The sequence below is a fragment of the Pollicipes pollicipes genome, unplaced genomic scaffold (assembly GCF_011947565.3).
Source record: "Pollicipes pollicipes isolate AB1234 unplaced genomic scaffold, Ppol_2.1 Scaffold_6138;HRSCAF=7277_pilon_pilon_pilon, whole genome shotgun sequence".
Lineage (NCBI taxonomy): Eukaryota > Metazoa > Arthropoda > Thecostraca > Pollicipedomorpha > Pollicipedidae > Pollicipes > Pollicipes pollicipes.
The window spans coordinates 17,751,722-17,779,204 of record NW_023596818.1 but is presented as its reverse complement, the minus strand read 5'-3'; the positions used below and the strand labels follow the sequence as shown (position 1 = coordinate 17,779,204).

Genomic DNA, 27,483 nt, shown 5'->3' with positions numbered 1-27,483 from the left:
CGAAAGTCATAAGTGGGCCTGTTGATGCTTGTTTCAATATATTTAAACGTGAAACATTCCTTTTAAGATGCGCGTGGTCTTTGTTCATGCGAAAAGATGTAAGATGACGTCAGGCTAGCCTCCAAACAAAGAGCAAAACAAATCACCGGGCTGTTGTTAGCTCATGTCAAATGCGTCCTTTTGCTTGGCCATGAGCTGTCGTCACGGAGACTACTCACCCAACGGTCGATTCTCCACTTTGTTTCTATTGGTCTTGCAGCGTCGAAGAATTTCTTGAAGCTGATGTGATTTTCTTCTAAGCTTTCTTCCATTTAGCTGCCAAATTCTCCCAACAAAACAAATGCTTTTGATGGTTTGGTGGTTGTGAATCTGGTTTCCGCCTACTATAAAGAAAGTATCTCTCTGTTAAGTGCGGAAACATACTCCATTTGCACGGGATGTGACCGACACCGACATCAGACGGCCGTGAATATTTGTTACGGATCGTCATGAATGCTAAACCAGTTGTAAGCGCAAATGCCGCGGGAATCCGTGCAGTTGTTTGTGTTGTGCGGCTGACCAAAGACATGGGAACAGACGGACAGACGCTGTTGGACAAGCGCTTCTCCTTTACTTCGCTGCGCAAAGTGGCGACGCATTTGTCGCCGGATGCGTTGGCACTAACGACGTTGCATTAAAGCATGTCTCAGCGAAATGAAGTGGATCTCGGGGTTAAGATTGGTAAGCCGTTTAACACTCATGAATCTCTCATACTTCGTGCAGCGTTGTCCCACGCTCTCAGTAGCATTGGCTTATCAGAACCAGCCGGACATATACTTTGCCGGTTGAATTATTTTGCCGAAGCGTCGCCCTGGGTGGATTCAGAGCTGATAATTCCCATGATGTGTAGATCATTAGGAACCAATGTAACTTGCAGCGCCGCCGCAGATTCCGTGACCGCGCGCCGGTGCAGGCAGGGTATCGACGTGCCGTCCTAGGTGGCGCTGCGGTCGAATATCATGGCTGCTGCAATCTGCCATAATATCGTGCATGTGGTTTGCGGTCAGTGCACTTCTGTTAGCTTGGGTAGCAAACCATTGCAAGTGCCAGGGAAGGTGCTGATGTTAACAGAGGACTAGGAGACGGCCCCTCCCCCCCCCCCCCCCCCCCCCCCAGGGAAGGTGCTGATGGAGACAGAGGATTACGAGACGGCTCCCGCCAGGGAAGGAGCTGATAGAGGCAGAGGGCTATGAGACAATGCCCGCCCACAAGCGGCGCGTGGAATTGCGCGAACAGTTGAGTAGACATCGGATGGATGCTTTATGCTCCTCAGGTACCCAGGTATCAAACCCTACTTCGTTTTTGTTGCTCTTGCACTTATCCAGATAGACGGTGGGCAGTATTTAGCTGCCCACCTTACAATAATAGGCATTTGGGGTGCAATGGTTCTCGCAATCCGGTGGATAATATGCTACGCCTGCACGGTGTTCATTAAACTAAAAACTGCTATGCTTACATTTGCACGGAGCACCTGCGTCAAACGGAGCAGCCAATCATGATTTATGAGCCGCCGCGCTATCGGAGCGGTCCAAATCGACCTCTCAAGTTTCTCCGATGAAGCCAGTGACTGCGCTCGACACCGCAGTGCTTCCCTACACATGCGGGCAAACATGTCTCACAGCTTGAGACCGATTGCGACTTTGTGTCGGGTCAGGTAATTGAGATGTGACCTTGTGTCGGGTCAGGTAATGGAGATGTGATGTTCCTCTCGAACGTTTGCACGAGGTATTAGCTGTTTATTTCGCTGTTCCGAGTACGTACTGAACGAAATTGGTAAGTCATCATCGATTTGTAAAAGGCTTCAATGGAGAGGCTGTGACAGGTTTATTGGATGGTCTGTTGGCATCTGACCACACAGAGGTCAAGCTAGGTCAGTGACCTCGTGTGACCTCATATGAAGAAATTCAAGTACAGCTTTCATGTAGCTCTGCTGGTGTGTCAAAAACCACGAACTGTACAAAACTGACTTTGACACGCCAAGGTGGTCTCAGGTCATGTCGGCTCACATGGCTGTAGCGAACGGCAGGGCTGAGGTCGGAGACATGACGGCAAGTACACGGAACATTACTACCGGTGAGTAGCTAGAGTCAAGTGAGGTCCCTGAGTCTCTGTGAATCAAGTGACTGACGGTCGAGGCTCGGGATCAAGTAAGGTCGGTGACCTCGGTCTCTCGTATCACTCTTTTGACCGAAAGGTGCAGGACGGTCAGCATTGCGTTGAATGGGATCCAAAGGACTGTCTTTGCTTAATTTCAATCGAAATGCATCACTTTCGACCGAGCAATTCATTAAGTAGCTGATTGACCCTCGCCTTCAAATATTATCCTTTTTGAACCACTCTAAGAAGTCGCAGGCTGACCTGGCGCCGTCCGTCGATTGTATCATGTCATGTGTAAAGTAAGGAGAAAGTTCATGGTGTTATTGTGTAGCGCTGTATTGGGTGGTTTGGGCGCAACGGCTAGAGAAATCCCGTGCAGCACTGAATGAACCACCTTTAGACGTTTTCTGATGTGGCCTGGAAGGTAGGTCTCCATGAATACCAATGGAGAGCATGCACCACACATAGCATGTCGGTCTTCACTGGATTTGTCTATGTGTTAAAGACTTCATTGTCCTTTCTTTCGTGATGTTGTTTTAAAACGGCTCAACGCGTACTTGGCTTCCCTCCCCCTCTCCCCTCCTCCCGTCCGGTAGAAAGCGCCAGAAATAATGCGGTTAAAGGGAACATGTCATCTTGTTTGTGCCTTTCATTCATAGTTGCATCAGCCGCGTCTGATTTGGTTGGTATTACCAGTTTTCTGAAAACCCTTCTGAAAAGCTCAGAAATTTGATTTGAAGTAGCCGCTCTTGCGGGGAAAATGTCATTGGACTGTTTGCATACCACCCTGAATGTAACGACCTTCATTTCCTTTGCTTTTACAATCATGCCTTGTTTGTCATGACTTTTATGCACTAATCAGTTGAGTCGCTTGTGCGATAAGTGTCATAAGACCTTGAAATTATTTATTGTGGAGGACGGTGTACAAATATGATGCAATATCCACGCGAATGCAATGAATGTTTATGCTGTTGTTCTGATTTACTCCATATGGCGTTTAGCATAGTGACTCTTTTCGAATGGCATTTTGACTGGCAAACATGCTGTGTTGACAAAGCAGGTATCTACCAGCGCCACATCACTTGGTGAATTGACGCACATGTTCAAACTTCCACCAACAATGCACTTATCGCTGGATGCCTTACGCCATCTGTTCTGCCAATCAGAAACGTTGATTCCTTCTGACATCATTCGCACCCATTAATGGCGAAGTACATCTTGACCACCAGACTTCAGTTGCATCAAGGGCCTGATCACTGGCGCTCGCAGGTAGACCTCGAAATGTTATCCATACACATCAGCCAACAAACGGCAAAAGTCATGCCACAAATGTCGTTGTAGGATCACAGTAACGAAACGTTTGGCATATGAATCACACCAACTGTCCTCACACACACACACACGCACACGCAAATCGCAGTCAGCTCTAACATGATAAACAATAGAGGGCGTCGTCCGTCATAGCCAACCAAAACCAGCACGTCCATATTGACATGAAAGACTAGACTGCCGCTGTGAGCCGCGACGCACATGTCGCGCTGCTGGACCGTCCGACGCTCCCGACAATGGTTCTGCCCCATGGCAGGATCCTCCAGACCGCCGTGGTCGGTAGCTCTGCCCCGTGGCAGGTCCCCCCAGACCGCCGTGGTCGCCGGCCGACGCCGTGTGAGCCCAGACAGCTGCCCCGCAGCTGGCAGACGGCGGCAGCCGCACGCTCAGACCGGCCGTCAGACCGGCCGTGCTCACCGGGGCCGGCGGCGTAGCTCGGCGCTGACCGGCGCCGGTGTCGATCCGTGCTCCAGGCTGACACCGGGCGTTCTCACGCACACACCCACACACCCCGGACCAGCAGCCGCTCGGATCTGCTGGGCCGGATCTGAAGCCTCTCGGCTGGATCTGCGTCCGTTCGTCGCCCGGTGGCGGTGGCGGGGCGGCCGTCTCCAGCCAGCCCGCCCGCGGACGTGATCAGTAGCCGGGCGCCCGGCAGTGCACCGCCGCGGCTCCGGTGGGGGCACCTGGTGCGCTCACGAGGCAGACGTGCCGCAGCGCTAGGACCCCAGCACGAATGCGTTGTACTGCTGCTCGACTCGGCGCAGCACGAACTCGTAGAACTCGTACTCGGTGGTCAGGTTAGCCCTCAGCTGGCTCCGCGCCTTGCTGGAGAGCTCGCCACGCGGCCGTATCAGCATGGAATCCCCTGGCGACGCAACAAGTATCAGCTGACACCGGCGGCGCTAGTATATCTGAAACCTGATCAAGCGTACCCTCACGCAAATAACAGGCACGACATTTGATGTAACGACGCGGCGGAACAGTAAGATATTCTGGGTAGACTACATCACGTTAATACACACGGAAAATTACTCTGCATCGCTCTAACAACGTACAGGTGTCCTGCTGGCCCACGACAGGCATTGACTCTGCTGGAATGCGCACGACACGGGAAGGCATCCGGTGGGCCCATTTAGATTCTCTGGATGGGTACGATCTCCGGTCTCGGTGACCATGGGCTGCTGCTTGCTGCTAAGTGAAAGAGGGTTTGTGATTCCGTGGGTGTATGCATGACCATCACACAACGCACATCCAATTTTACGAAGGGTTACGGTGCGGAGCTTTTTTCGTCCCTAAGTTCTGCGTTCATTTCCGAACGACGAAACTTTTATGCGATTTTTGTCTTGAAATGCATTGCATATATTTAAAACCATTAAACACGCATGCATTGAGATGACGTATGTAAGAATATATATATATATATATATAAGACAGATGTGTCAATGAAATTGCGATTTGTTGGTTATCATAAGAGCATGCTTGCACGGGCAGCTATGATGCCAGCTCACTTACCGCCGACATTTTTTAACGCGCCCTCGGATGGAGGTCAAATTGACCCCTCAAATATTTTTTCCGGAATGTTTTCCGAACGGCGCGGCGTAGCCGCGCCAAATTCTACAACGCTGTAGACAATTTAATAGCAGATCGTTTGGTATTATAAATTTGGATGTACCTTGTAAGGTCGCTGACCTACGGCAGGTCAAAGTCAGGTCATGGATTCTTCGAAGGCAATTTCTAGGGGATTGCTCAATCTGATGCTATAACGGACTGTTAGATGAAGTCCCACCTTTCTGAGATACTTTCTTAGGTAATACAGCAATTGAATGAACAGATTCCATTGACCTAAGGTCAGTTGCAAAGGTCAGACCTAGGTCAAAACCCATTTGTTTTTTGCTCAAAGGCTTACTGTACGGGATAGTTTCTGGTGCTCATTTCAAATTTAGTGATAACAGCAACCACATTATACATCTTCCATAGACTTCTCAATGGTCAGAGTAGGTCACTGACCGAAAATGACCCAGTTCAAAATTTTGTTTTCAGGAACATACTACCTAGCGCAATCTGTGTCGCTGATTCGAGTGCAAAACTTAAAGCAGTCCTGTATGATTGTCGAAGGTCACCATGACTTTCGACAGGTCAAACAAGGCCACTGACCTCAAATGAGCATGTTATCTTTTGCTTAGGACAGGTATCGAAGTTCTGGGGGCACTTTGGAGACTAATCCGGAAACTGACTTTGTTTGACCTTATTTGACTCAGAGGTCATGAACTAGGAGCTTCAAAATTTGACCTAAGTGAGTTCAAGTCCAGGCCAACACACCCTGTAAATTTGGTGTCTTTAGCTCTCTTAGTCTGAGATCTCAGGGGATCAAATTGACCCCCACCCCCCACCACCCAAGTGAAGGGCGTCCGACCGGCCACCCGGGCGCGTGTTAAAAGGATTCGGGTGGTCAGTTTGACTGCAAGACGGCGACAAAACAGAATCCTATACTCCTGTTGCCGCCGGGTGATATATATTATAATATATATATATATATCATTATATATATCTAATAATATATATATATATATACGGTACTTACAAAGCTCACATACCTAAATATCATCCACGATAAATGACAATCATGAATGACCAATGACAATGGCTATTAAGGGTCCTCGAGCATGCCTTGCTCCACATGATACTGATGTGAATAATAGTAGAGCAGTCAGCACTCAGCGCCCTCATCGGATACAACTGCATTACCGTTGTCAGGCTGGCATTATCATAGCCTTTGGGTTTGATTCAAGGCATGGATTGAAAGAGATGTGTATATACGGAGCCCGTTTCGTGTATAAACTGATCTTGAATTTGATGAATGTGGTTTGGCTATTGAATGTCCATAAAATTGCATGAAAACAATTATTTTCTCTTCGTATTGTTTAGCATATCCTATCAGTTTGTGAACACTTTGTCATGAAAAATATTTCCATCATGAAAACGGATAGCGCATATTGTTTGTCCGTCCCATATTGTTCGTCCGTCCCACAAGATTCGACTGTCACGCTGCACAGAAAACAGCTCATGTTGGACTAGCGGCCCCACGGGTTAAGTTCAATAGCAGACGACAAACGCACCGATCTGGCCGACGAGGTCGATGAAGAAGCGGTCCCAGGCGCCGGAGAAGAACCTGGGCAGCAACGTTTCGGCCACGGCCAGCGTGGTGTTCATGTCTTCCAGCACCCCCACTGTAACGAAGCGGCGCTCCACCGTGCGCTTGGCTCGCTCCAGCGCCCAGCGCGAGTTGTGCCGCCTATCGGGACAGAATGTGGTCAGCGTTGATCAGTCACTGTCAGCGGCCCCAACTGTCAGGTCAGTAGACAGCGTCGTCGACTGTCAGGTCAGCAGACATCGGTGTCGACTGTGTGGTCAACGGACAGCGGTGTCGACTGTCAGGTCAGCAGACAGCGGTGTCGACTGTCTGGTTGACGGACAGCGTTGTCGACTGTCTGGTCAGCAGACAGCGATAGCATTAAATGTCCCGCAATCATGCATGGCGCTGCATCACACCACAGTCACGCCATTTGTGACCTCGGTTTCGTACCAATGTTGGCTATAGGCATATACCCTCACATTGAAGACCCTAATTAAAGAAGGCTTGCATTATTGCGTGTGGTTCGAGGTTGCCGTTGTAATGGTATGTCACTGAACCATTGCACCAGGCATCTGGATCGTGTGCCACGCCTCGAACTGTTTCCCTGGTCAGAACAGTGGGTTGGTGCAGCATTTCTCAGAGCTTTCAGAGGCGTCTTCCGAGACGCCCAGAGCACCATACCGTATTTTTAGGCAGCTGAAGGAAGTCGACCACGTAAGTTTTTTTTTTCTACGCCGTTACCCAAGAACAGGTAACCAGGAGTACCCCTCCCTCAATCCCAGCGACGCAGTAAACCGTACGTTAACACCAGAAAACATAAAATCAAGTCGCGGCACTCCCAGCTAGGAAGATGAAACAAACTTAAAAAAAACAGGCGAGGAGGTGGAGCAGACCCGAGGGAATTGTGTTATGTGGGAGGGAGGGAAAAATCATAGATGAAAAGGCTTAAAGTAGTCATTAGCCAAAATCAGCTAATGACAGCCCGCTACAACCGCCCAATAATCTACAACCACTCAATTCCCGGTGTTAGTAAGGGCTATACAGTCACAAGTCGGAGGGGGCAATTACCTGGTCATTTTTGTGCTGGGTTTTGGGCTGGAATTCCAGGGAGTCCACCCAGCTAAGCAGAGCTTGTTGCTGGGAGAACTCCCGGAGCCAGCGCCATTAATTTTGGGTATATGTGCATGACTTTATATCAGAAATTGATTATGAAATATGAAGGAGGTCAAATATGAAGTGCGTTGGATATGTACAGCACAAGGATGGCAATGTCTTCAAATATGTTTGTTACGTTAATATGTGTTCACGAAATGCTTGCAGATGATGTTCTTAACGATGGTTTTCGATACAGGGATATCAGCTATTCTTGGAAAATACGGAACCATAATGTCGTTCCACAGCTTAGGGCCAAGGCAGGATGCTGTAAATAGTCTATAATTACGATAAGAGAAAGGTTGTTCTAAATGTTTTGCTCGCCTCATATCCATGTCATTGAATTCGTAGAGATTGTAAATTAAATCGAATGATGCAGGGAGCTGTGAAGTTAAAAATTTGTGCATCACAATTAACATTTGAGATTTAGCAATATCCGATAGTTTCAAAATTTTGTATCGTTTAAAGATTGGCTCTGAGCTTTGCGGAGGATACACATTTTCTATAAGACGCACAGCCCTTTTTTGCAAAATTACCAATCGATCTAGTTGAGAAGCATAATTTATGCCCCAAACCAAGCAGCAGTAATTTAGGTAAGGAAGAATCAAAGTGTTATAGAGTAGATGTGACGTTGTTTTATCAATAAAGTACCTAACCCTACTTATTATTCCGATATTTCTACTTACTGTGCTTGCAACAAAATTAGTGTGGCTTGTAAACTTAAGAGATTTGTCAATGATCACACCAAGGTATTTAACTTCTTTTTTCTCTTCAATAGGTGAATCATTAATTTGCACATTTAGTCGGAAATGCGAAGAAAGGGTTGTGTAATGCTGTGTGAATGTTTTTGATACGTTCATGGAGAGAAAATTAGCAGCAAACCAAGAAGTCATCAGCAAAAGCGTACTGACATTGTTTTGAAGTTCGCCAATACTTTTATTTTTGAAAACAATCGCAGTGTCATCAGCATAAGACAGACAAGTCATGTTACTGTTTAATTTAGGTAGGTCATTTATGTACATTAAAAAGAGGATTGGGCCGAGAATGGATCCTTGGGGTACCCCCATTGTTGCGTTTTTGAAAAAGTGATCAAATAGATGTGTGTAAGATCGGTCGTATCCAATGCGCGTAGCGAAGTCTATTTGTGGCAGTTCACAATGAGTAACTCAATAGGTTTTGTTTTTTATAACTTCTTATTGTTGTAGCTTTACGGAAGAATCTAGACGATATATTAATATCACGGATGGTACAATGGTTCGCACCATCGTCCTCGTCTGGCGTGCTGGTAGTTGTGTGTCAGTAGCTGTGTGTCAGTAGGTTGATGGTGCGCGCGGGCGTGCGGGCATGCATAGCCGTTCATTCCATGTACACTTGCAGGCGTTCAGCCTGCTAGAAGGTGATGTGCATGTCCGTGGGCAAGTTCAATGTCCGCTTGTGTGCGCGTCTCTAGGCGTGCGCGCTGATGGGTGGATACGTTTGGACATGCATGGACGCACCTAATGCCCACATGAACAGTTGGATTGCCAATGATTCGGCTGGACTCACGTGCACTCGCTGTCGTGTCCGCAGAAGAAGGGCACGGCCAGCTCCGGGTACTGGTGGCCGTTCAGGAAGGTGCACTCGGGCCGGCCGTCCCGCAGGCACTGCTCCAGAGTTGGCGTCTGGCCGGCCGGCTCGGCGCCCGGCGGCGGCCCGAAGCCCCCCACCAGCCGACTGTGGGTGAACCTGGCCGGGCAGAGGTCATCTATCACCACACAACAACAGACAGGCACAGGTCAGCGCGATGTCAAGCTCCGAACAGCGCGGGCAGAGCGGCACTCATAGCCGACCATGGCGCCCGCGGCACTCATAGCCGACCATGGCGCCCGCGGCACTCATAGCCGACCATGGCGCCCGCGGCACTCATAGCCGACCATGGCGCCCGCGGCACTCATAGCCGACCATGGTGCCCGTGGCACTCTTAGCCGACCATGGTCCCCGCGGCACTCATAGCCGACCATGGCGCCCGCGGCACTCTTAGCCGACCATGGCGCCTTATGTTCGCCCCCGCGCGAACAATCAAACGCAAGTGATGGACTGCGCCCTTGTCACAGCACGACATGTCTAGCAGCGCCGTAGCATTGCTAGAGGATCGTTTGCGCATCCTTGATTCGGATTATTCTGCCGCCGTGACCAGAGTTCGGATGGCACGGGCTGGGTTACGGCTCGTGTCATCCTAATGTGTGCGTATGGTCAGTGTTACATGTATAACGCTCGTCGCCGCAGGCACTTGACGACAAGCACGGTCCGCAACGATACCGTAGGAAGTCCCGTTAACGAACCTTGATCAATCCAAGTGCGCACCCTACCACCAGCCAACTATGTATTGTTGGCACATTGATCACATAACAAACATTTCCTCCGAAATCTTAAATCTTTAATCTTTTCGTACAAACGTGCTGCTGCTTGTGGGCACAAAAATTCTTCTCACAACGTGGACGTAACGCGATTCTTGAGACGCTCTGATCTGCCAGCCCGCGACTGGGGCGGTACTGCCGGCCTCACGTGTAGCTGGGACACACCATGATAGATATGTAATGACCTTAACACGGTGTTGCATGGCAAACGGGCCACGCGATACACTCCCTCACCTCTCAGCCTCCACCAGCTGGTGACCACTTTTGCAACCGCAGGGCACCCGATATGCAAGTTTGCTGCTGCTTGCAGGCACAAAAATACCTTCTGGTAACGTCGTGTACTCCGCTGGTGCCTAAGTTCTCCCGCCGGATTTCAGAACTATTCTAATTGTCATACCGAATAGTATAACAGACAATTTCTGAGTACTGTGGAGTTCATCCAAACAATGACACTTCTCGAGTTCCTGTCGTACAAAAATGCTAAAGTTCAGTGAATATAACTACAGGGTCAAACTTACTGTCATTTTTCCGTCCCACCAATTTGTTTTTGCTATGTAGTCACAACTATACATAACAACAGTATATTTAAGACCCTCGCGGCCGCGTCGGCTGAAACTTGCAGTTCGCCAAGGCGCTTTATACCAGGTGCGGTCATCCGGCAATTTGACAGGCAGGTGGTCACGTACCGTTATATTTTGCCCCTGATGTTGGCTTGGGAGTGGTTGCCATGTTGGTTGGGGTGCCAAATAACATCGTAGTATTTCTTGGAAATTTGCTCCTAGAGCAGAGACGAACTTTTGTGTGACATCTCCAAGATTGTCAGATGTGTTTTGTAAAAATACCAATTTTCGAGCCGTTGCCCTCTTTGTTGGTAAGTAGCACTTTTCATCCATATTAGCCTCTCTTTAACATGAAATGGCGCGCCAGCCTGTTAAGCCTTTTGTGTTGCTACCTGTCTTTCTACCAGTTCTTGAGTGATATTTCTTTTCAGGCACCTAAGCCTTCTCTTTTCATTGCTTTGTCAGATCAGGCTGAGAAAATCCAATATTTTTGGCCACTCATGGTGTGGGGATACTAGCTTTCTTCTTTTTGCCTGGATGGGGCCTTTGCGTAAGTGAGGATGGGTCTTTACGTATTCTCCTCATATTCTTCACTTTTCTGCCCGAGTCACACTATCATTGGCTTTCCATCAAGCTGTCAGGCTGCCAACCCATACCCATCAATAAGCTCTTTAGAATGTCCCAGCCGTTCCCATGATGCCCATTCTTGGCGATGAAAGGTCTCGCAGCATACGCACTGCCGACGTCAGAGCTATTTTCAAACGTTGGATTTGCTCCCGGAAAACATTTTTCTCCTTGCCAGCCATGTTTAAGATCGCAAAGGTGAAATGAACAGTCAGATGCCTGCCACGAAATAAAGTTCACTAACCGTTATGTGATTACAGTGATTCGCATTCGCGTAAATTGTGAAGCTATAATGTTTTCAGATTTATGTCAAACTCTAGCGCTCACTCGTTATTCAAACAATCACACTGCGTGTGAATGTCTTGGTGCTAGCAAGACGACTTAGTCTCATCTCATTTTCAAAATGTACGAGGTTTTCTATCGCCTTTATTTTGTTTACTTACGAATGACATCTGATTGTTTTGCTTGTTAATTTTCTGCGCTCACGCGCATTAACAGCAGACGCAGACGATGGCATGACATAACCGCGGCACCCTGCGCTCTGTCTACAGAAGCACTGATTCTGTGTTTCACCACAGCCATTGCTCAGCGTTTACCTCGATGGCTTTCGACTGCGCTGTCTGAAATCAGCTCTTTGTTTTGCGGGAGCATTGTTGTCAGCAACCTTCTCACGTAATCATGAGAAAACGAGCCGCTCTGGTGTGTCTCCAGGGTCGGAGGGGCGAGCCGACCTTGCCGGGAGTGCGGTGTCTGATGGCGATCAAGCTCTGACCTCGTCGCGGATCAGTTCCCCGTCGCCGGTGGCACTCACGCTCGCTGTCACTTCAGTCCTTGTTCATTGTTTCTCTTTCATTCAGTGGACAGCGCGTTGTGAAACATGGACGTGACCGGCTGGGAAATGATGGCCCGTTCGTCGCTCAGGTGGGCATCGGTCGGAGCTGAGCACCGATCAGCGAGGCAGAGTGGGGCTGGCCGGCACCTGGTCAGGTGGCCGGAGCTGAGCACAGGTCAGCGAGGCAGAGTGGAGGTGGCCGGCACCTGGTCAGGTGACGAGCTGAGCACCGGTCAGCGAGACAGGGTGGGGGTGGCCGGAATCTCGTCAGGTGACAGGAACTGAGTACCGGTCAGTGAGGCAGAGTGGGGTGGCCGGCACCTGGTCAGGTGACCGGAGCTGAGCATAGATCAGCGAGGCAGAGTGGGGTGGTCGGCGCCTGGTCAGGTGACAGGAGCTGAGCACCGGTCAGCGAGGCAGAGTGGGGGTGGCCGGCACCTGGTCAGGTGACCGGAGCTGAGCATAGATCAGCGAGGCAGAGCGGGGTGGTCGGCGCCTGGTCAGGTGACAGGAGCTGAGCACCGGTCAGCGAGGCAGAGTGGGGGTGGCCGGCACCTGGTCAGGTGGCCCGGGCTGGGCACCGGTCAGCGAGACAGGGTGGGGGTGGCCGACACCTGGTCAGGTGGCCGGAGCTGAGCATAGATCAGCGAGGCAGAGTGGGGGTGGCCCGCACCTGGTCAGGTAACAGGAGCTGAACACCGAGCACCTGGTCAGGTAGCCGGAGCTGAGCATCGATCAGTGAGGCAGGGTGGGGGTGGCCGGCACCTGGTCAGGTGGCCGGAGCTGAGCACCGGTCAGTGCGGCAAAGTGGGGGTGGCCGGCACCTGGTCAGGTGGCCGGAGCTGAGCACCGGCCAGTGCCGCAGAGTGGGGGTGGCCGGCACCTGGTCAGGTGGCCGGAGCTGAACATAGATCAGCGAGGCAGAGTGGGGTGGTCGGCGCCTAGTCAGGTGTCAGGAGCTCTCTCGCCCTGGCAGATCTCGCGGCGAACTTCGTGACTTCACTCAGCACCCTTCCAGGTGATGTTGTCTCATCCCACAGCAGCGGGTTGTCGTTTGGAGATGTTGCGGGCCACAGATTCACATCGACCAGAGCACTGATCGTGTGCCCGACTTAGCAGGTCGGGCAGGTATAGCTTCACAGACAATAAACGCGAATGCGAATCACTGTAATCACATAACGGTTAGTAAATTTTATTTCGTGGCAGGCATCTGACTGTTCATTTCACCTTTGCGATCTCAAGCATGGCTGTCAAGGAGAAAAATGTTTTCCGAGAGCAAATCCAAAGTTTGAAAATAGCTCTGACGTCGGCAGTGCCTACGCTGTGAGATATTCCATCGCCAAGAATGGGCATCATGGGAACGGCTGGGACATTCTAAAGAGCTTATTGATGGGTACGGGTTGGCAGCCTGACAGCTTGATGGGAAGCCAATGATAGTGTGACTCGGGCAGAAAAGTGAAGAATATGAGGAGAATACGTAAAGACCCATCCTCATTTACGCAAAGGCCCCATCCAGGCAAAAAGAAGAAAGCTAGTACCCCCACACCATGAGTGGCCAAAAATTTTGGATTTTCTCAGACTGATCTGACAAAGCAATGAAAAGAGAAGGTTTAGGTGCCGGAAAAGAAATATCACTCAAGAACTAATAGAAAAGCAGGTAGCAACACAAAAGGCTTAAGAGGCTGGTGCGCCATTTCATGTTAAAGAGAGGCTTATATGGATGAAAAGGGCTGCTTACCAACAAAGAAGGCAACAGCCCGAAAATTGGTGTTTTTACCAAACACATATGACAATCTTGGAGATATTCCACAAAAGTTCGTCTCTGTTCCAGGAGCAAATTTCCAAGAAATATTACGATGTTATTTGCCACCAGCCCTCGCGGTTCGTCACAAACCGTTTACCGCGCAGAATGCGTGGCAAAAAGATAAGTAACACGAATAAATTAATTGTTCAGACTACCGTTCCTGTCCGTTGTTTGTTTCGGTCAGTTAACTCTCCGGCCGTCGTCAGGTGTTCTGGAGTCCTGGGAAGGACTGCATTTGGCTTTGGCTTTCGGCCATGTACGCATCACGTCCCGAATCCTCTCCTTGAAATTACTTGGATTCGAACCAGGGTCTCCTGGTGGCGGTCTAGTATTCTACCAACCGAGATAACCGGGAAGGTCCTTCCCTTGTTGCTTTGGAAATAGGTGCTTCCTCCTGCTTTGGAACTGGGCTCCAGCGTCCAGACAGAAACGAAGCCGACTGTTCGGCGCTGGGGATCGCAGAGCCCCATATTGCCACAGGGCCCCCGATCGGTGCAAGAGGCCCTCTTGCTGATATTTGAGGCTCCGGCCCTGCGGTCAGCTTTTCAGGTCCTTCACACCCTCCAATCAGGACCTACGGGGGGAGGGGCAGACATGCCAACCAACATAGCACCCACTCCCAAGCCAACATCAGAGGCAAAATATGACGTCACGTGACCACCTGTCTGTCAAATTGCCGGATGACCGCACCTGGTATAAAGAGCCTTGGCGAATTGCAAGTTTGAGCCGACGCGGCCGCGAGGGTCTTGATACATACTGTTGTTATGTATAGGAATGTGCATCTTCGTGCCCCCATGCTGGTGTTTTACCGTCAAAATTGTTGCTCCATCTTCTTTTTACAACACCTTTAACGCTCAGGCATGGTTTCTCTTTATGACTTATTTTGATCCCTGGAGGTTTGCTGATGAGATGTCTTGCAAAAAGATTTTGGCACTTGGTCAACTCTGTTACGTTGACTGCACGTCTCTCGCCCACTCGTGGCAACGCGTCTCTTCACAAGGTCCGAGTTGTGCGGGCAGCCATTGACAGCTGCGGCTTTGGAGATCTGCATGACCTGACCTTTAGCCCTGACTTGGCTTCAAGTGGCTCCTAACTTTTCCCGTTTTTGAAGCCACGTTTACGGGGAAGGAGACACGCTGCGGACTGGAGTGTATGTACAGCCGCGGAACCGTGGCTGGGGAGCTAGCGCGTGAAATTCTTCTCCAGAAGCATTGAAAGCAGGAAGGTAGGTGGAGAAGTCCGTTGCTTCCATGGGACTGTGCGCTGAAAAGTAAAACAGACTCCTCCGATCTGTGACGTTTCTGTGTACTTAATTCCTCGCACTTCTTTGGCAATCCACGTATTCGCCCCCACTGACCTTGACATGACCCTGTCAATTGGGTCACGGATCAGGCTGAATTGCAGAGGAGCGGCTGACCCATGCTGCGAGAAGTCCACCACATACGCTGAGTGGGATACGCAAACGCCGTCATGCACGGGTTTCGAGAAAGACGCTATCTTCTCCACCAGGCGCCTCTGCAAAGGAAAGGGTGTTATCATTGATCAGAACAAGTTTGTGCTGTGGTTGCATCATGCAGGGAGTTCGCGTCTTCATTTGCTCCGGTTGCCTAACACGGCTTCTGTTGGAGAGTACGTGGTTTTCTGGACGCGTTGGCTAATCCTTTTGTCTATCCTATAGTCTGTTTTCTGCTCTGTCAGAGTATGTATCATGTCGTTGCGACACCAAGTGGTCGATATCTGGCGCTGACTTCGACCCGTCTTCAATATGCACGCAGTGTGAAAATGTTTTCTATGCTAAATTGCCATTTGGCTAACCTTTTCTTTCCTCTTTGTTTCTTCTTTCTCTCTTACTTTCAACGTTGTTTTTTCAAGAAACGGGATTTATGGCGATTTGTATTGTTCCGGGAAGAACCCCCTGATAAAGTAGCTTGCAAGCAAGGCTATAACAATTTATGCATTTACAAAAAGGAATTTTTTAACTTACCTAACTTGCTTTAACTTAGTTTTAAGGAAGTGATCTTCGCGCGACCGAAAACGGCATGGGCCTGCGGACACCGGTTGCAGGGATATGATATCCTAGAAAGCGTGACGGCCGGTCCGGGCCGGACCGAGCCGCTCGAGCTGAACAAATCTTATCACAGATCATGTAACACTCGCTCGTCTGGCGGCGTCGCTGGTACTCGCCTGGATCAAAGGCTTCTCTTCAACTCTTCGATGCCCCATACATTTTTACAGGTGGTTTTGCATTTGGCACTTGCAGTTTTAGGTTGCGCAGTTAGAATATAACGACGTATTAAGTTTTTGGTGACTTCGAGCGTATAATGAATGGAAGAGGGGGTGGTAGCATCGTTCTAAAAACACAAATAATCGGATGGAAAAACATTTATGCATCGACCTGACTTTAATTCACGACCCAATCTGACATGTTTCACCATCCTGGTGATCGTAACTAAGTGTTCCATTTCATTAAAATGAAACCTTTGCCACTTCTACTCTCCGTTCCTTGCTGAAGCGTATCTGGCATGGTGTTTCTTCTCGGATGCTCGTGGATGCAAAATATTTATAAAAAGAGATGCTCATAGAAGCCAAGCTCCTAAATCCCTACACATGGCTGCTCAGAACACACACTAAGCAGGTAGTAACATTACATTCCCTCAATAAAAAGTATATATCTACGGGGTAAAAGTATATATCTGTTTCACTTGAAACGTAACTTTTAAAAGCGCAAGTTGGGATACCAAAAATGGCTCAGGCATACGGCATCAGCCAGAAATTTAGGTTGGTGTCCTTTCACGCATGTTGTGGTCTGGCGCTAGATACGTCTCTGCATTAAGCGACTGAACACGCCATTTAGGAGACACTAGCATATGCCATTCTTTCTGGAAGTTGGAAAAGTGCGTTTGTGTTCAGGGGTCCTTCAGCGGAAATGTTTTGCCAGGCAGGTGAGCACTTACTATAAAACAAAAATATCCCAGTATTCAAATATCTGTAGTACAAATGAATGCGAAATAGATGCTCTTGCATCTACCTATCTACCTATCAAAGCCTTTCGAAATTTACATCGCAAGCGAAACAATCTGTGAAAGAACTGAGAAAATAACGGAATTATACTCGGGCCTACGAAACTGTGGTAGCTGTGCATTTTTTTGTGAACCGCAGAACAAACTTTAATAACGCATCAATGACACGACCAAAATAACACGATCGTGGGCAAAGTGTAAGGTCAGATCAGCGATCCCCTCACCAAATAATATAGACATGACATCCCCGGTGAGCCGTGCAAAAGGAATGTTCCACATTTGAAGATGTTGAGGAAATGGGTGGATATGATGAAAAAGCTCACTTGTAGCTAATGGTGTGTTGCTAAGGCTGGAAAACTTTTATAAATAGCGAAATTTCGCTGATCGGTAAGTATGCTCCACATTACATGATTATTTGATCGCGTCATCGTACCTTACACAACATTGATTGGGAACCAACTGACAACTGCTATCTCTGGAAATCGTGCATTTGAACGCCACATATCAGCGACTCGACAATTATACTTTTATTCGCCTTGATCGCCGCACGGCCAATGGAATGACAGGATTTCAATGACGTCATGATAACGTCATGAAGGCCAAATAGTCGCCCCGAAATAGTCCGCACACCTTCATGGACGTGTCGCTCAGAAAGTAGATTGTTTCAGGTATTATGAAGGACAGGGCTGTGAACTGCACAGAATGATCTTTAAGATGACTGTTTCAATTTAAACCCGCATACAAATGTGGAACACTCCATGTAAATAGTTGGGCGAGCTGTACCGTAGCGGCGGTTGCAACCCAGCCTTCACCTCTGTCTATTTCAGGCAACGTGGTTCGATTTAAGCGTTTGTGCCTTTCTGACTTACGTTCACATTTAATCACAGGGTTTGTTAATAAATATGATGATTATGATAATGAGGGTGATGAAGATGATCATGGTTATGCTCTTTAGTTTTAAAGAACAGCGTCGTAATACATTTCCAAAAAGTCACATCTCGTGGAGACGTAACACACAGCATGTTCCTTTGGCATCGCCCTACAACCATTCGTTTCCGAAAATGTGCCCTGTCTTGCTTTCGTTTCAAGCTCAACACTTCACAAAGCAAGCATATTTAGGTACCCTTTCGCTCATCTATGTGCAATTCAGCGCACGGCTCTAACCATGTAAAACAAGATTTCCTTTGCCAAATTTACTCTCTTGCCACGTGAAACTGGTTGAAAAGATACCGACGTTACTTTTCTGCTAGTTGGGGACTATTGAGGGTTGCGTTGTGCTCATTGGTAGACCATGGGCTGGGCCAAACATCTGCTATTAGGATTGGGGACAGCATGGGGTTGGAAGAAGTCAGATTTTCGAGTGGCTGACACGAAATTGGTGTTTGCCCACAGATAAGATAAAATATAGTGCGGCGAGCCAGCAACATTCTGGTCATGGGTTAATTAGGCTAACTTGGTGCAACGTATCCGCCAGCCCTGCAGACCGCCGACGCTGGGCTCCTGCTTGGGGATAAACAGTTGCTTCTTCAGACCGTCGGCTCTTGCGGCTACGGAGGGCTGCAGTACAAAGTCTTCGACGCTGAAGGCCAGCAGAAAGAGCAAGGGAGTTAAAAAGCTCTTCTCTTGCCGATACTATGGGTCGCTTGGCTACCTGCTCGCCTGCCACACCTTTTATTTCTGAGTTTTGACAATCTTTGCTCGTCCAAAAGCTAACATCATCATTGTGTGCGTTTTCAGCAAGTTTATTTTGTTGGTCATTTTCAACGAAGTATTTGTTCATAGCTCGCGCTAATGTGATGCCTGTAAAACTGGACGGCGCTGACACCGACTAACAGTGCGCACAGTGCGATTTCTTGGGCTCGCCAGAGACCCTCTAGAGTCAGCTTGCGCCAGGCCTTGTAGCAGCGAGGAAATCAACGCGGAACAACTTTATTTTATGTGTAAAGCTGTGTGCTCATCAAACTAAATTAATGAACAAACACGAACGAACTATTCGCAAACAGGGCGCCCTTAGAAGCAACAAATCAATTGCCAGCAGTAGCAGCTTACCCTGAGTTACGAAGGCTCCAGATTAACCGGCGATATTAAGAAGAGAGGGTCTGCTATCGATAAACAGAAGACTAGCCGGTGAGTGAGGGCAGAAAGCCGGATTCTGCGCGCCGCTAGCCGGTCAGCACCACAGAGGTAATGGGAGAGAAGCACTGGCAAACAGGTCCTGATCTCGCCGCAGCGCTCAAAACCGCCGAAAACATTAAAACTCGGCTGCATAACTGTCGGACCGAGCCGTGGACGCTGTCACATGATCATACGGCGGTCAATCGCCGAGATATGGCCCAAACCGGTCCGTCACCTGCAAAGCTTCCGGTGCCTCGCGCGCTCCGTGCCAGCTCCAATAACGCATCTTCAGTTTGGCATTAATAAGGTCGGCCGCCACTCTAGCCGTCGTGTGAAAATTGTCCCCACCGCAGAGCAGAGGCGACGAGGTGCAGAGCGAAGGACGAGATACATTTCCCTTTATCATCCGCTAGATGCTAGAGCCGAATGTATTTGTGCAAACACTCGCAAGAAGGCTCATTGAAAGCCTTCAGGTTTCAAACTCCGACTGGTCAGCCAGAACCCATAACGTCCTCTGTCTGCTTTATTAACGCAGCGCCGCCGGCTGCCCGCCGGCCGCCCCGTCCGCGCTGGTCCAAGGTCCAGTCCGCGCTGGTCCAGGGCCCGGTGCGCGCTGGTCCAGGGTTCGGTCCGTGCTGTTCCAGGGTTAAAGCCGCGGTGCTCCAGGGCTAGAGCCGCGCTGTTCCAGGGTTAGAGCCGAGCTGTTCCAGGGTCCGTTCCGCGCTGTTCCGGGGTTAAAGCCGCGCTGCTCCAGGGTTAGAGCCGCGCTGTTCCAGGGTTCGGTCCGCGCTGTTCCAGGGTCTGGATCGTGCTGTTCTATGGTCCGGTCCGCACTGGTCCGGGGTCTGGTCCGTGCTGGTCCATAGTTTGGTCCGCGCTGTTCCAGGGTCCGTTCCGCGTTGTTCCAGCGTCCGGGCCGTGCGGCGCGGCTGGGCTCTTCCCAGGGACAATCTAGTGAAACGCGGCCGGCGACGGAACTGAAACTGGTCCGGAGAGGAGAAATCTGTCCTTCCCGCGGGCGCGCCGCAGCCTTGTGCACTTGGCTAAGTTTATACGAGGACTTTCAGGTCTTACTGGTACGCTGCGGTCTCCTACCGTCATATCCCTCATGAGGACAAGCGGCAGACGCAACAACCACTTAAAGGAATGCTGCTACGATTCAGATAGGAATTGGCCTATCCATATCCATGACTATGTGAATCATGCGCGTGGGCGATTTTTGCCAATGTCTCGTTGTTTCCAATACTAAACTAGCAATTATAAAAAACAACATTCGTTAACACAAACATTTGATTACCGAAGCAAATTGTCAATAGCCTCATGCATTGCTCCTTTTGCACTTTGTTCGCGGCCAAAATGTTATACACTAAAATGCAGTGGTGCTGGGAGGACAACCAGGAGGAGTGAGTTTCCCATTGGGTCTGTTTCCAAGCCAGTATACGCAGAATTATCAGATATTGAAGAGAGCTATCTGGCAAAAAGCAATACGTGACCTAATCGGAGGAGCATGGTGTATTTGGAACTAAAGGCATCTTTAGCACGTCCAATCTCTTTCAAAAAGGTGTACCTTCACTCTATCCAACTGCAACAAAGGCATATTAGAAAACTACACTAGAAGGCACATTAAAAGGTTTATAGATGGCATAACTACGGTGCTTTGGTCATCAATCAGATGAGCTCTCCCAATACCCAGCCTGGATAATAACGCCATGCTTAAAACAATCCAGCGCAAAATCAGCAGCGCCAAAGTATCTGTACCTCGCCTGCGTTGAAAACGCTGAGCCGTTCGGATTATGTGCCTGCCTACCGCTCTGTGATTGGCTCCCACCTGCCGCGAGGAGGGTGGCTGGCATGCTTTGAACGATGTAGTGGGCATTACACTACAAGTCCCGTCCTTACGTTGAACTGATTTGGTGTATCTGAACCTTTATCAGATGAGTTTGTTCTGTGTGCTCTCGACGGGTGGAGCATGATGACCTATGAGAGGTACTAAGGCCCTGTGGCTTGCAGCGCCATAAGGTTAAAATGGATTGATAAAGAAAAGCATAAGAAAGCTCAAGTGAATACTAGTAGTTATTGAAGACAAAGGTGGAATAGAGAACGGTTAAATAAGAAGTAGACAATAAACCGCAGTAAACAGCGAACAAAGATGACCAAAGGGTAAGTCCAAATGGAAATGGCAAACCATACAGCGGAGGGGGGAGGGGGCGTGTGAATCCCACGTAGCTGTGGATCGCTCAGCCGCGCGGAGAAGGCTTCACACAGGCCGCTGGGTGGCCGACAGCTGCAGGCGGGCAGACTGCCGTGATTGTCCGCCGGCCCGAGAGTGGGCAGCGTCATTAGCCCGCGTTGGGCAACGGCCACCGGGGCCACCCGCCACGCCCGTCATGGCGTCATCGAGCAAATGCCTGACGTCCGGACAGCGGCGCCGAGCAGGCTCAGCCTGGACCAGACGAGCCGTGGAGCCAGCTGGGCTGGACTTAGGGCGCTTCACCGGTGGGAGCAGCGCTGGACACAGAGCGCTTAGCCGGTGGGGCCAGCTGGGCTGGACTTAGGGCACTTCACCGGCGGAAGCAGCGCTGGACCCAAAGCGCTTCACCGGTGGGAGCAGCGCTGAACCTTAAGCGCTTCAACGGTGGGAACAGCGCTGGACCCGGAGCGTTTCACCAGTGGGAGCAGCGCTGAACCCGGAGCGCTTCACCGGTGGGAGCGGTCCGTAAATGGCGGAATGGACGGAACCAGAATAAATGGATTACTCACGGATGAGGACTAGGCCGAATTTCATGACTTGCAAAGCCACAAAAATGAAACCGATGAAAATCAACTCTAACTTAAAACACACGAGCTTGACTCACAACTCCCACTGCAAAAATCTAGTGGAAGGAGTTTGAACCCTACCAAGACGCGGGTTGCAGTAGCGGGCAATGGAAAGGAACCTTAGATTATTGGATGTAAACATGCCTCGAATCTGTTTGCATAGTTTGTCATGTGTTTGTAATACATGATTTGTATGTGCAACTCGTACTCATAGATGAGCTGACCAGACCGGCCAATGCCCTCGTACGATAGGACGCCGTGCAAGACCTTAAAGTAGCCAGGAAAAGTGGGCCGAGTATAAAGTCCATGCTAGTGCGATCATTGCAGGAAACGCCAACGTATCCAGCGGGGAGAAAGGCTTTTTACATATGGCTTAATGGGCTGAAAGGAAAATGCACACATAGAACGCAGAACACAGCGTGACGCAACGTAAGAACGGAGTGTGTAATATCTTTTGTTACCTCTGCCCAAGGAATGTGTGGGAGGAACAAGGTAAAGCATTTGTGACCAGTTCAATGAACACCATGAAGACATACAATTACGGATGGCGTACAGGAGGAAGTGTACACTACTTGGCGAACACGTGATGGACCGACACGTAACAATGAAGTGTGGCGCGACAAAGATCAGTTTGAAAATAATAGCTTTAGCAACAGCTTAAGATAGCGAGATCTCGAGATTTAAGAAGCGCTGCACATTCGCAATCTTCGTCTGAGGCTAAACATACAAACGTCATCATGAGACCCGAAATAAGGCGCGCTAACGAGATAAACACAAGTCCCACTGACAAATACATTTCCATCCTGATAATTAGAACTGGCCATCGAAGTCTTTCGGCTAAGCCGTCTCTGTTTCGACCACCCCTGAACAGTTCCGTGTCTTGGCCACTGAGACGTTAGCACTGAATCCTGGGATGTTCGTGACGTTCGTGCAGTGTTCGTGGTGCATGATGTTCGTGGTAAGTGTTAACCTGCCTGTGTTTCGTGCAGCAATTAGCACGGGCCGTGTATGATGGGTGAGTTACGATGTGAGGGCGCAGATTAGTTTCATTTTGTCACCTTTTTAGTGGCAGTGTGAGTGAGTTCGGAGTGCTTTCTGTATTCACATGTCTTGTGTTCTGAACGAAATGCTTTCTTGCCTCTATCCAACTGTGATCATAACCGCCGTTGAAACGCCAGAGTTTTGACATCAGAGTAAATGTTTGCCTCATAACGTCGTTTAACCGGGGTCGATAATCGACAGCTGTCAGCGTAACAGCTCTGACCTCATTTTGAAGAATGTTGCATCCCTAAATGCGGCTAACTGCCAATTGACGCGAGCATTGTAAGTTTAGAAACACTTATCAGGACACACCGGGCATCAGTGCTATGTAAATCAATGCGACGAGGCTGGAGTCTTGCCACGGTGAAAGCAACGGAAGTAACGATGACGTGATATGTATTGCCTGGGTGCGGGGATCCGCGCTGCACGGGTATTGCGTCCGAGAGATCCACAAGCGCATAACAATGGAAGGTCAACTTCATACTGTTGAGACATGAGCTAAAGGGAGTGTTTCACATCTGTATGGGGTTTTGAATGGAATAGCCGCCGTGAAGATCAGCCATTGCAGTTCACACCCTGTCCTTGTTGAGAACTAGCCCCTCTAGCTCCTGAGCCACACGCCCGTTCAGATGTGAAAACGTTCTCGAGAGACTATTTCAGGATCACCCAGACATCCATGGCGCCATCATAGCGTCATTCAAATCCTGCCATTTCAATGCCCATACGGCGGTCAAGTTCAAGCAAAACGCAATTGTCGAGTCGTTCATATCTGGCGTTCGAGAGCACGATTTCTAGATATCACGGTCGTTAGCTGGCTCTTAATCAATGTTGTGCAAGGCACGATGACTTAATGAAACGACATAATGTGGAGCATGCATACTGATAAGCGAAATTTTGTTATTCATAAACGTTTTTCAGCCTTAACAACACACCATCAGGTACAAGTGGGGCTATTCCATCATATCTGCCCCTTGCCTCAGCATCTTCAGATGTGGAACGTTCCTTTTACACGCCTCACCAGGCATGTCATGTGTATATTATGTGGTGAGGCACGATCACATGGTGGCCTATATATGAAGGCATATATTATATGGCGGCCTTTAATAGGAAAGCACTTTTCGTACATCTTAACGAAACAAGCCGCGGTGAAGCCAAGCCATACAACACCTGCAGCAAAGCTTGAGCGACGATGAATATAGTTTACCTACACGCAGGGGACCGTCCAGAGATGCAGACACTGAAAGCTCAGAAAACCTATCAGGGCACGCCACGCGTCATTGAGATCCGAAATGAATGCAGTGAGGCTGGAGGCGTTGCTAACGTGATGCTATCGGTGTCAACTGTTTGCGCGTCGCGGTAACCGGGCCCCGCAAGTGAATGTTATCTGTTCCGTGCCCCGAGTGCGCGTTACGGCGTGTTGCAGGTAGTGTTTCCGAGTAAACATGTGGAACTGAATCGACTTGGAATTGACAGACACAAGGCAGCGTTACATCGCTGATGGCGGCTCTACCGGCGCCAAAAGCGTCGCTTCTTCGCGTTACCATGAAAGCGAGAACCGCTTATAACTTAAACCTATCGAGACGACGTCCACAGAGTCGAGCTCTTGGCAGTGGACGTGATTGTCGCCATGGTACGTATAGTGTTGATCTCAGACACCGGGAGGTTGGAAGTGCCTATGTCCCGGAGCAATGGAGTAACAACGGTATCGCGAGGCCAAGAGCCGGTTAGTGTCGCAGCGCTGTACTGGCCACAGCGCAGCGGCGGCAATATCAAAACATGAGTGCGATTGTGAATGCAACGTTCGAAACAATGTAGATTTTTAGGTGGACTGGTGTACTGCGGGTACACTGTGTTTGCTATTCTCATGCGTGACAGCGTAGCTCACCTGTTCGGCTGGCTGCAGCGGGCCGCCGCCGGCCGTCGTCAGCTGCACGTAGCTGAACTGGTTCTGCCCAGAAAGCCACCTGAGCAGCAGCGTGATCACCTCGCTGCCCGCCTGAGGCACGCTGGTGAACACCAGCAGCCGCCTGTTCACCGGCGGCTCGGCGTCATCGTCCGCGTCATCGTCGGCGGCGTCCTCCTCTCGGCTCTCGAAGGCGTCTTCGTCCGGCTCGAAGTCTTCCAGCAGGTCGCTGTCGTCGTAGTCCTCACGGCCTCCGCCGGGCCGCTCCGAGTCGCCCGCCTGCTCGCCTGTCGGGTACGGGCCCTCCTCGTCGGCGTACGGCTGGCCAAGCAGCGCTGCTGTCCGGCGCGGGGACGTGCTCACCAGGCCGGCGTCCTCGGACGTGCGGCGGGGCTCAGCTGACGTGCGCCAGCTGTTGTACGTCTGGTAGTCGGCAGGCAGGGTGGCTTGACGCCGGTGGGCCTCCGGGGCGACGTCGCGCAGCCAGATGGAGTAAGCGAGTCGCAGCAAGGCGCCGTACGAGAGTAACACGAGCAGAGCCGCCGCGCACCGCTGCACGGTCAGCACGTGCGGGGCGGCCAGCGAGCTGGGTCGCCGCCGCGACTCGCTCCAGCGGCCCATCGGTCTCCCGAGCGATCACCGACGGGCTAGCCGACGGCCGGGCGCCTGCAGGGCGGAGCGGGCCGCAGCGTACCCGCCTGGCGTCCGTCTGCAGCAGCCCGCAGTGTCCGCCCAGCGGTCGGCGGCGCACCCCTCAGCCGAACCGCCGACAAATGGGTCAGCTCGCGCGCTCCGCGTCTGCCCAAGGGCGCCACCAGCGAAAGTGTGAGTGAGACGCCGGGCGCGCGGCCGGCCGGCGCGTGCAGCCAGGTGCCGCCGGCGGTGGGGAAATGACGTCGGCGCCGCCGCTCGCCGTCTCGCAGCCGCTCGGCGACGTCCGATCCGCAGCGACGAGGACACGCTATGGCGCAGATGGTCGCGTCGGGTTACAAACAGGCTCTGCGGTGCGTCTGGAGTGGTGACGTGCTTGTGACGGCCGCTGGACGGGGTCTCCTTGAAATTCCATCGGAATGTGCTCTTTGCTCGTCCTCGAAGCTGCTGATGGCGGCGCCTTGTGTCTCTCGACGCTGAAGACCCCTCATCAATGAAAAAAAAAATATTCGAGGTCAATCTGTGTAGCATGAAAGGCTCTAAGTTACGAGCGAAGCCAATTAATTCACCAGGCTCATCTCGCCTAGCGTTCCGTTGGAACCAAATGCCGACTCGTACCACACCACATTCTCCTCTCTTGCAACGTCGGTAATAGGCCATGGACTATCCGAGTCCACACGCGAGGCCGTGTGTGCGCTACGATGGTTTGCACAACCTCTCGACTGGACGAGTACGTGAGTGGGCTGTCCAGCAGGCACAATCGAGCCGTAACGGGCCACTGAGCGGAGCGTCCGACGGGAGTGGTCTGTCCAAGCGACGCTCCCGGCGTTGCCTCTCACTGTCCGGCCCAACATGCACGGCTCGTAGCGCGACAGAGAGCCGTGGGGTCCGCAGGATGGGCTGGCTTCTCCCCAGCGAGCTGCGTGGTATCGACGAGAACATCTCGAGAAGCACGTTGGGCCCATCAGGGGAGGACTCTCGACAAACGACCTTGGTGCTATAATCCATCACGGGCGGTTGCCTCGGCCGCGAGTGCGTGTACGGTCGCGTGACGACCCGTGTGGTGGGTCCGTCGGCCGACAGAGGGCCATGTGACGCCGCGCCGTGACCGCCGGTATCTCCGACCTCGTGGCGGTCACAGGCACCGGCTCACACTCACAGCCTGCTGGCGCGCCCCTTCGCCCCCATTCCGCACATTCCGCGACGCTCAGTCAGCATCGAACGGTCGCGAGAGACCGAGTGGAATAGCGAAGGACCTCGATTTGCCACAGACGGCCATCACGGCGGCAATAGTTAGCATTGCTTCATGGCAGCGCGGAAGGGGAATATGTCAGTCATGCCTCATAACTGGTTATGTCATAACGACTCTAATGCATCGGGAATTTGTGAAGCAGCTTATATTGTTCTGTTTCACAACAACTATCGTCAAAACATGCGAACCGAAGCCTTTAACGCTATACCAGTCGAAGTGCATAAATCTTCATGTATGACACTCAATTCAATCAAGTGATGTTCGCCGGACATCCAAGTAATAAGCCGGCTCTTGTGACGGCGTGTTGTTTTTTCTTAAACTGGCTATTTCAAGAAGGCTTTATATATATATATATATATATATATATATATATATATATATATGATACTCGCAATGTTATCTGCCCCCCCCCCCCACCCCCTCACTTTTCAGATTCAATCTGTGTTAAGTCTCTGTTTACTTTTGCACCAACCTATACATGCATGCCGATTAACCTAGTTCACCAGCCTTCTTTCTCAAACCGCACTGGATAAAACTGTTTCATGCGGTAAATGGTAGCATACTATCTTATCATGCACGGCAAATGAAAATAAAGTGTTAGTGCTTCATGTAGCTCTCACAAAATTACCACTATTGCGCAACCTCATTGAAAATCCTAGACCTCACTTGAAATGTCACGAGTTCGCTGGCGTTTTCCGTTGGCAACAGCGTTGCG

At 50.5% G+C, this 27,483-nt stretch overlaps 1 protein-coding gene across 1 annotated transcript; it reads right to left on the bottom strand.

Annotated features, from left to right (window-relative positions):
• Positions 1 to 3,027: 3,027 nt before the first annotated feature.
• Positions 3,028 to 25,636, bottom strand: LOC119106412 (heparan sulfate 2-O-sulfotransferase 1). The gene is made up of 5 exons (XM_037230056.1): positions 24,848 to 25,636; positions 15,327 to 15,484; positions 9,299 to 9,478; positions 6,585 to 6,760; positions 3,028 to 4,333 (listed from the first exon to the last, which is right to left on the bottom strand). The coding sequence occupies exons 1-5, from the start codon at positions 25,484 to 25,486 to the stop codon at positions 4,185 to 4,187; spliced, it is 1,302 nt and encodes a 433-aa protein (XP_037085951.1). The 5' UTR covers positions 25,487 to 25,636; the 3' UTR covers positions 3,028 to 4,184.
• Between the last annotated feature and the right edge of the window lie 1,847 nt (positions 25,637 to 27,483).

What these genes read in the sequence shown, in the direction of transcription:
- LOC119106412 (XM_037230056.1), bottom strand. Translation starts at nt 25,486, where the DNA reads ATGGGCCGCTGGAGCGAGTCGCGGCGGCGACCCAGCTCGCTGGCCGCC. An exon ending in ATTGACAGGGTCATGTCAAG is followed by an intron (nt 9,479 to 15,326) that starts GTCAGTGGGGGC and finishes CTGCCCGGCCAG; the next exon opens with GTTCACCCACAGTCGGCTGG. An exon ending in GGACACGACAGCGAGTGCAC is followed by an intron (nt 6,761 to 9,298) that starts GTGAGTCCAGCC and finishes CTGTCCCGATAG; the next exon opens with GCGGCACAACTCGCGCTGGG.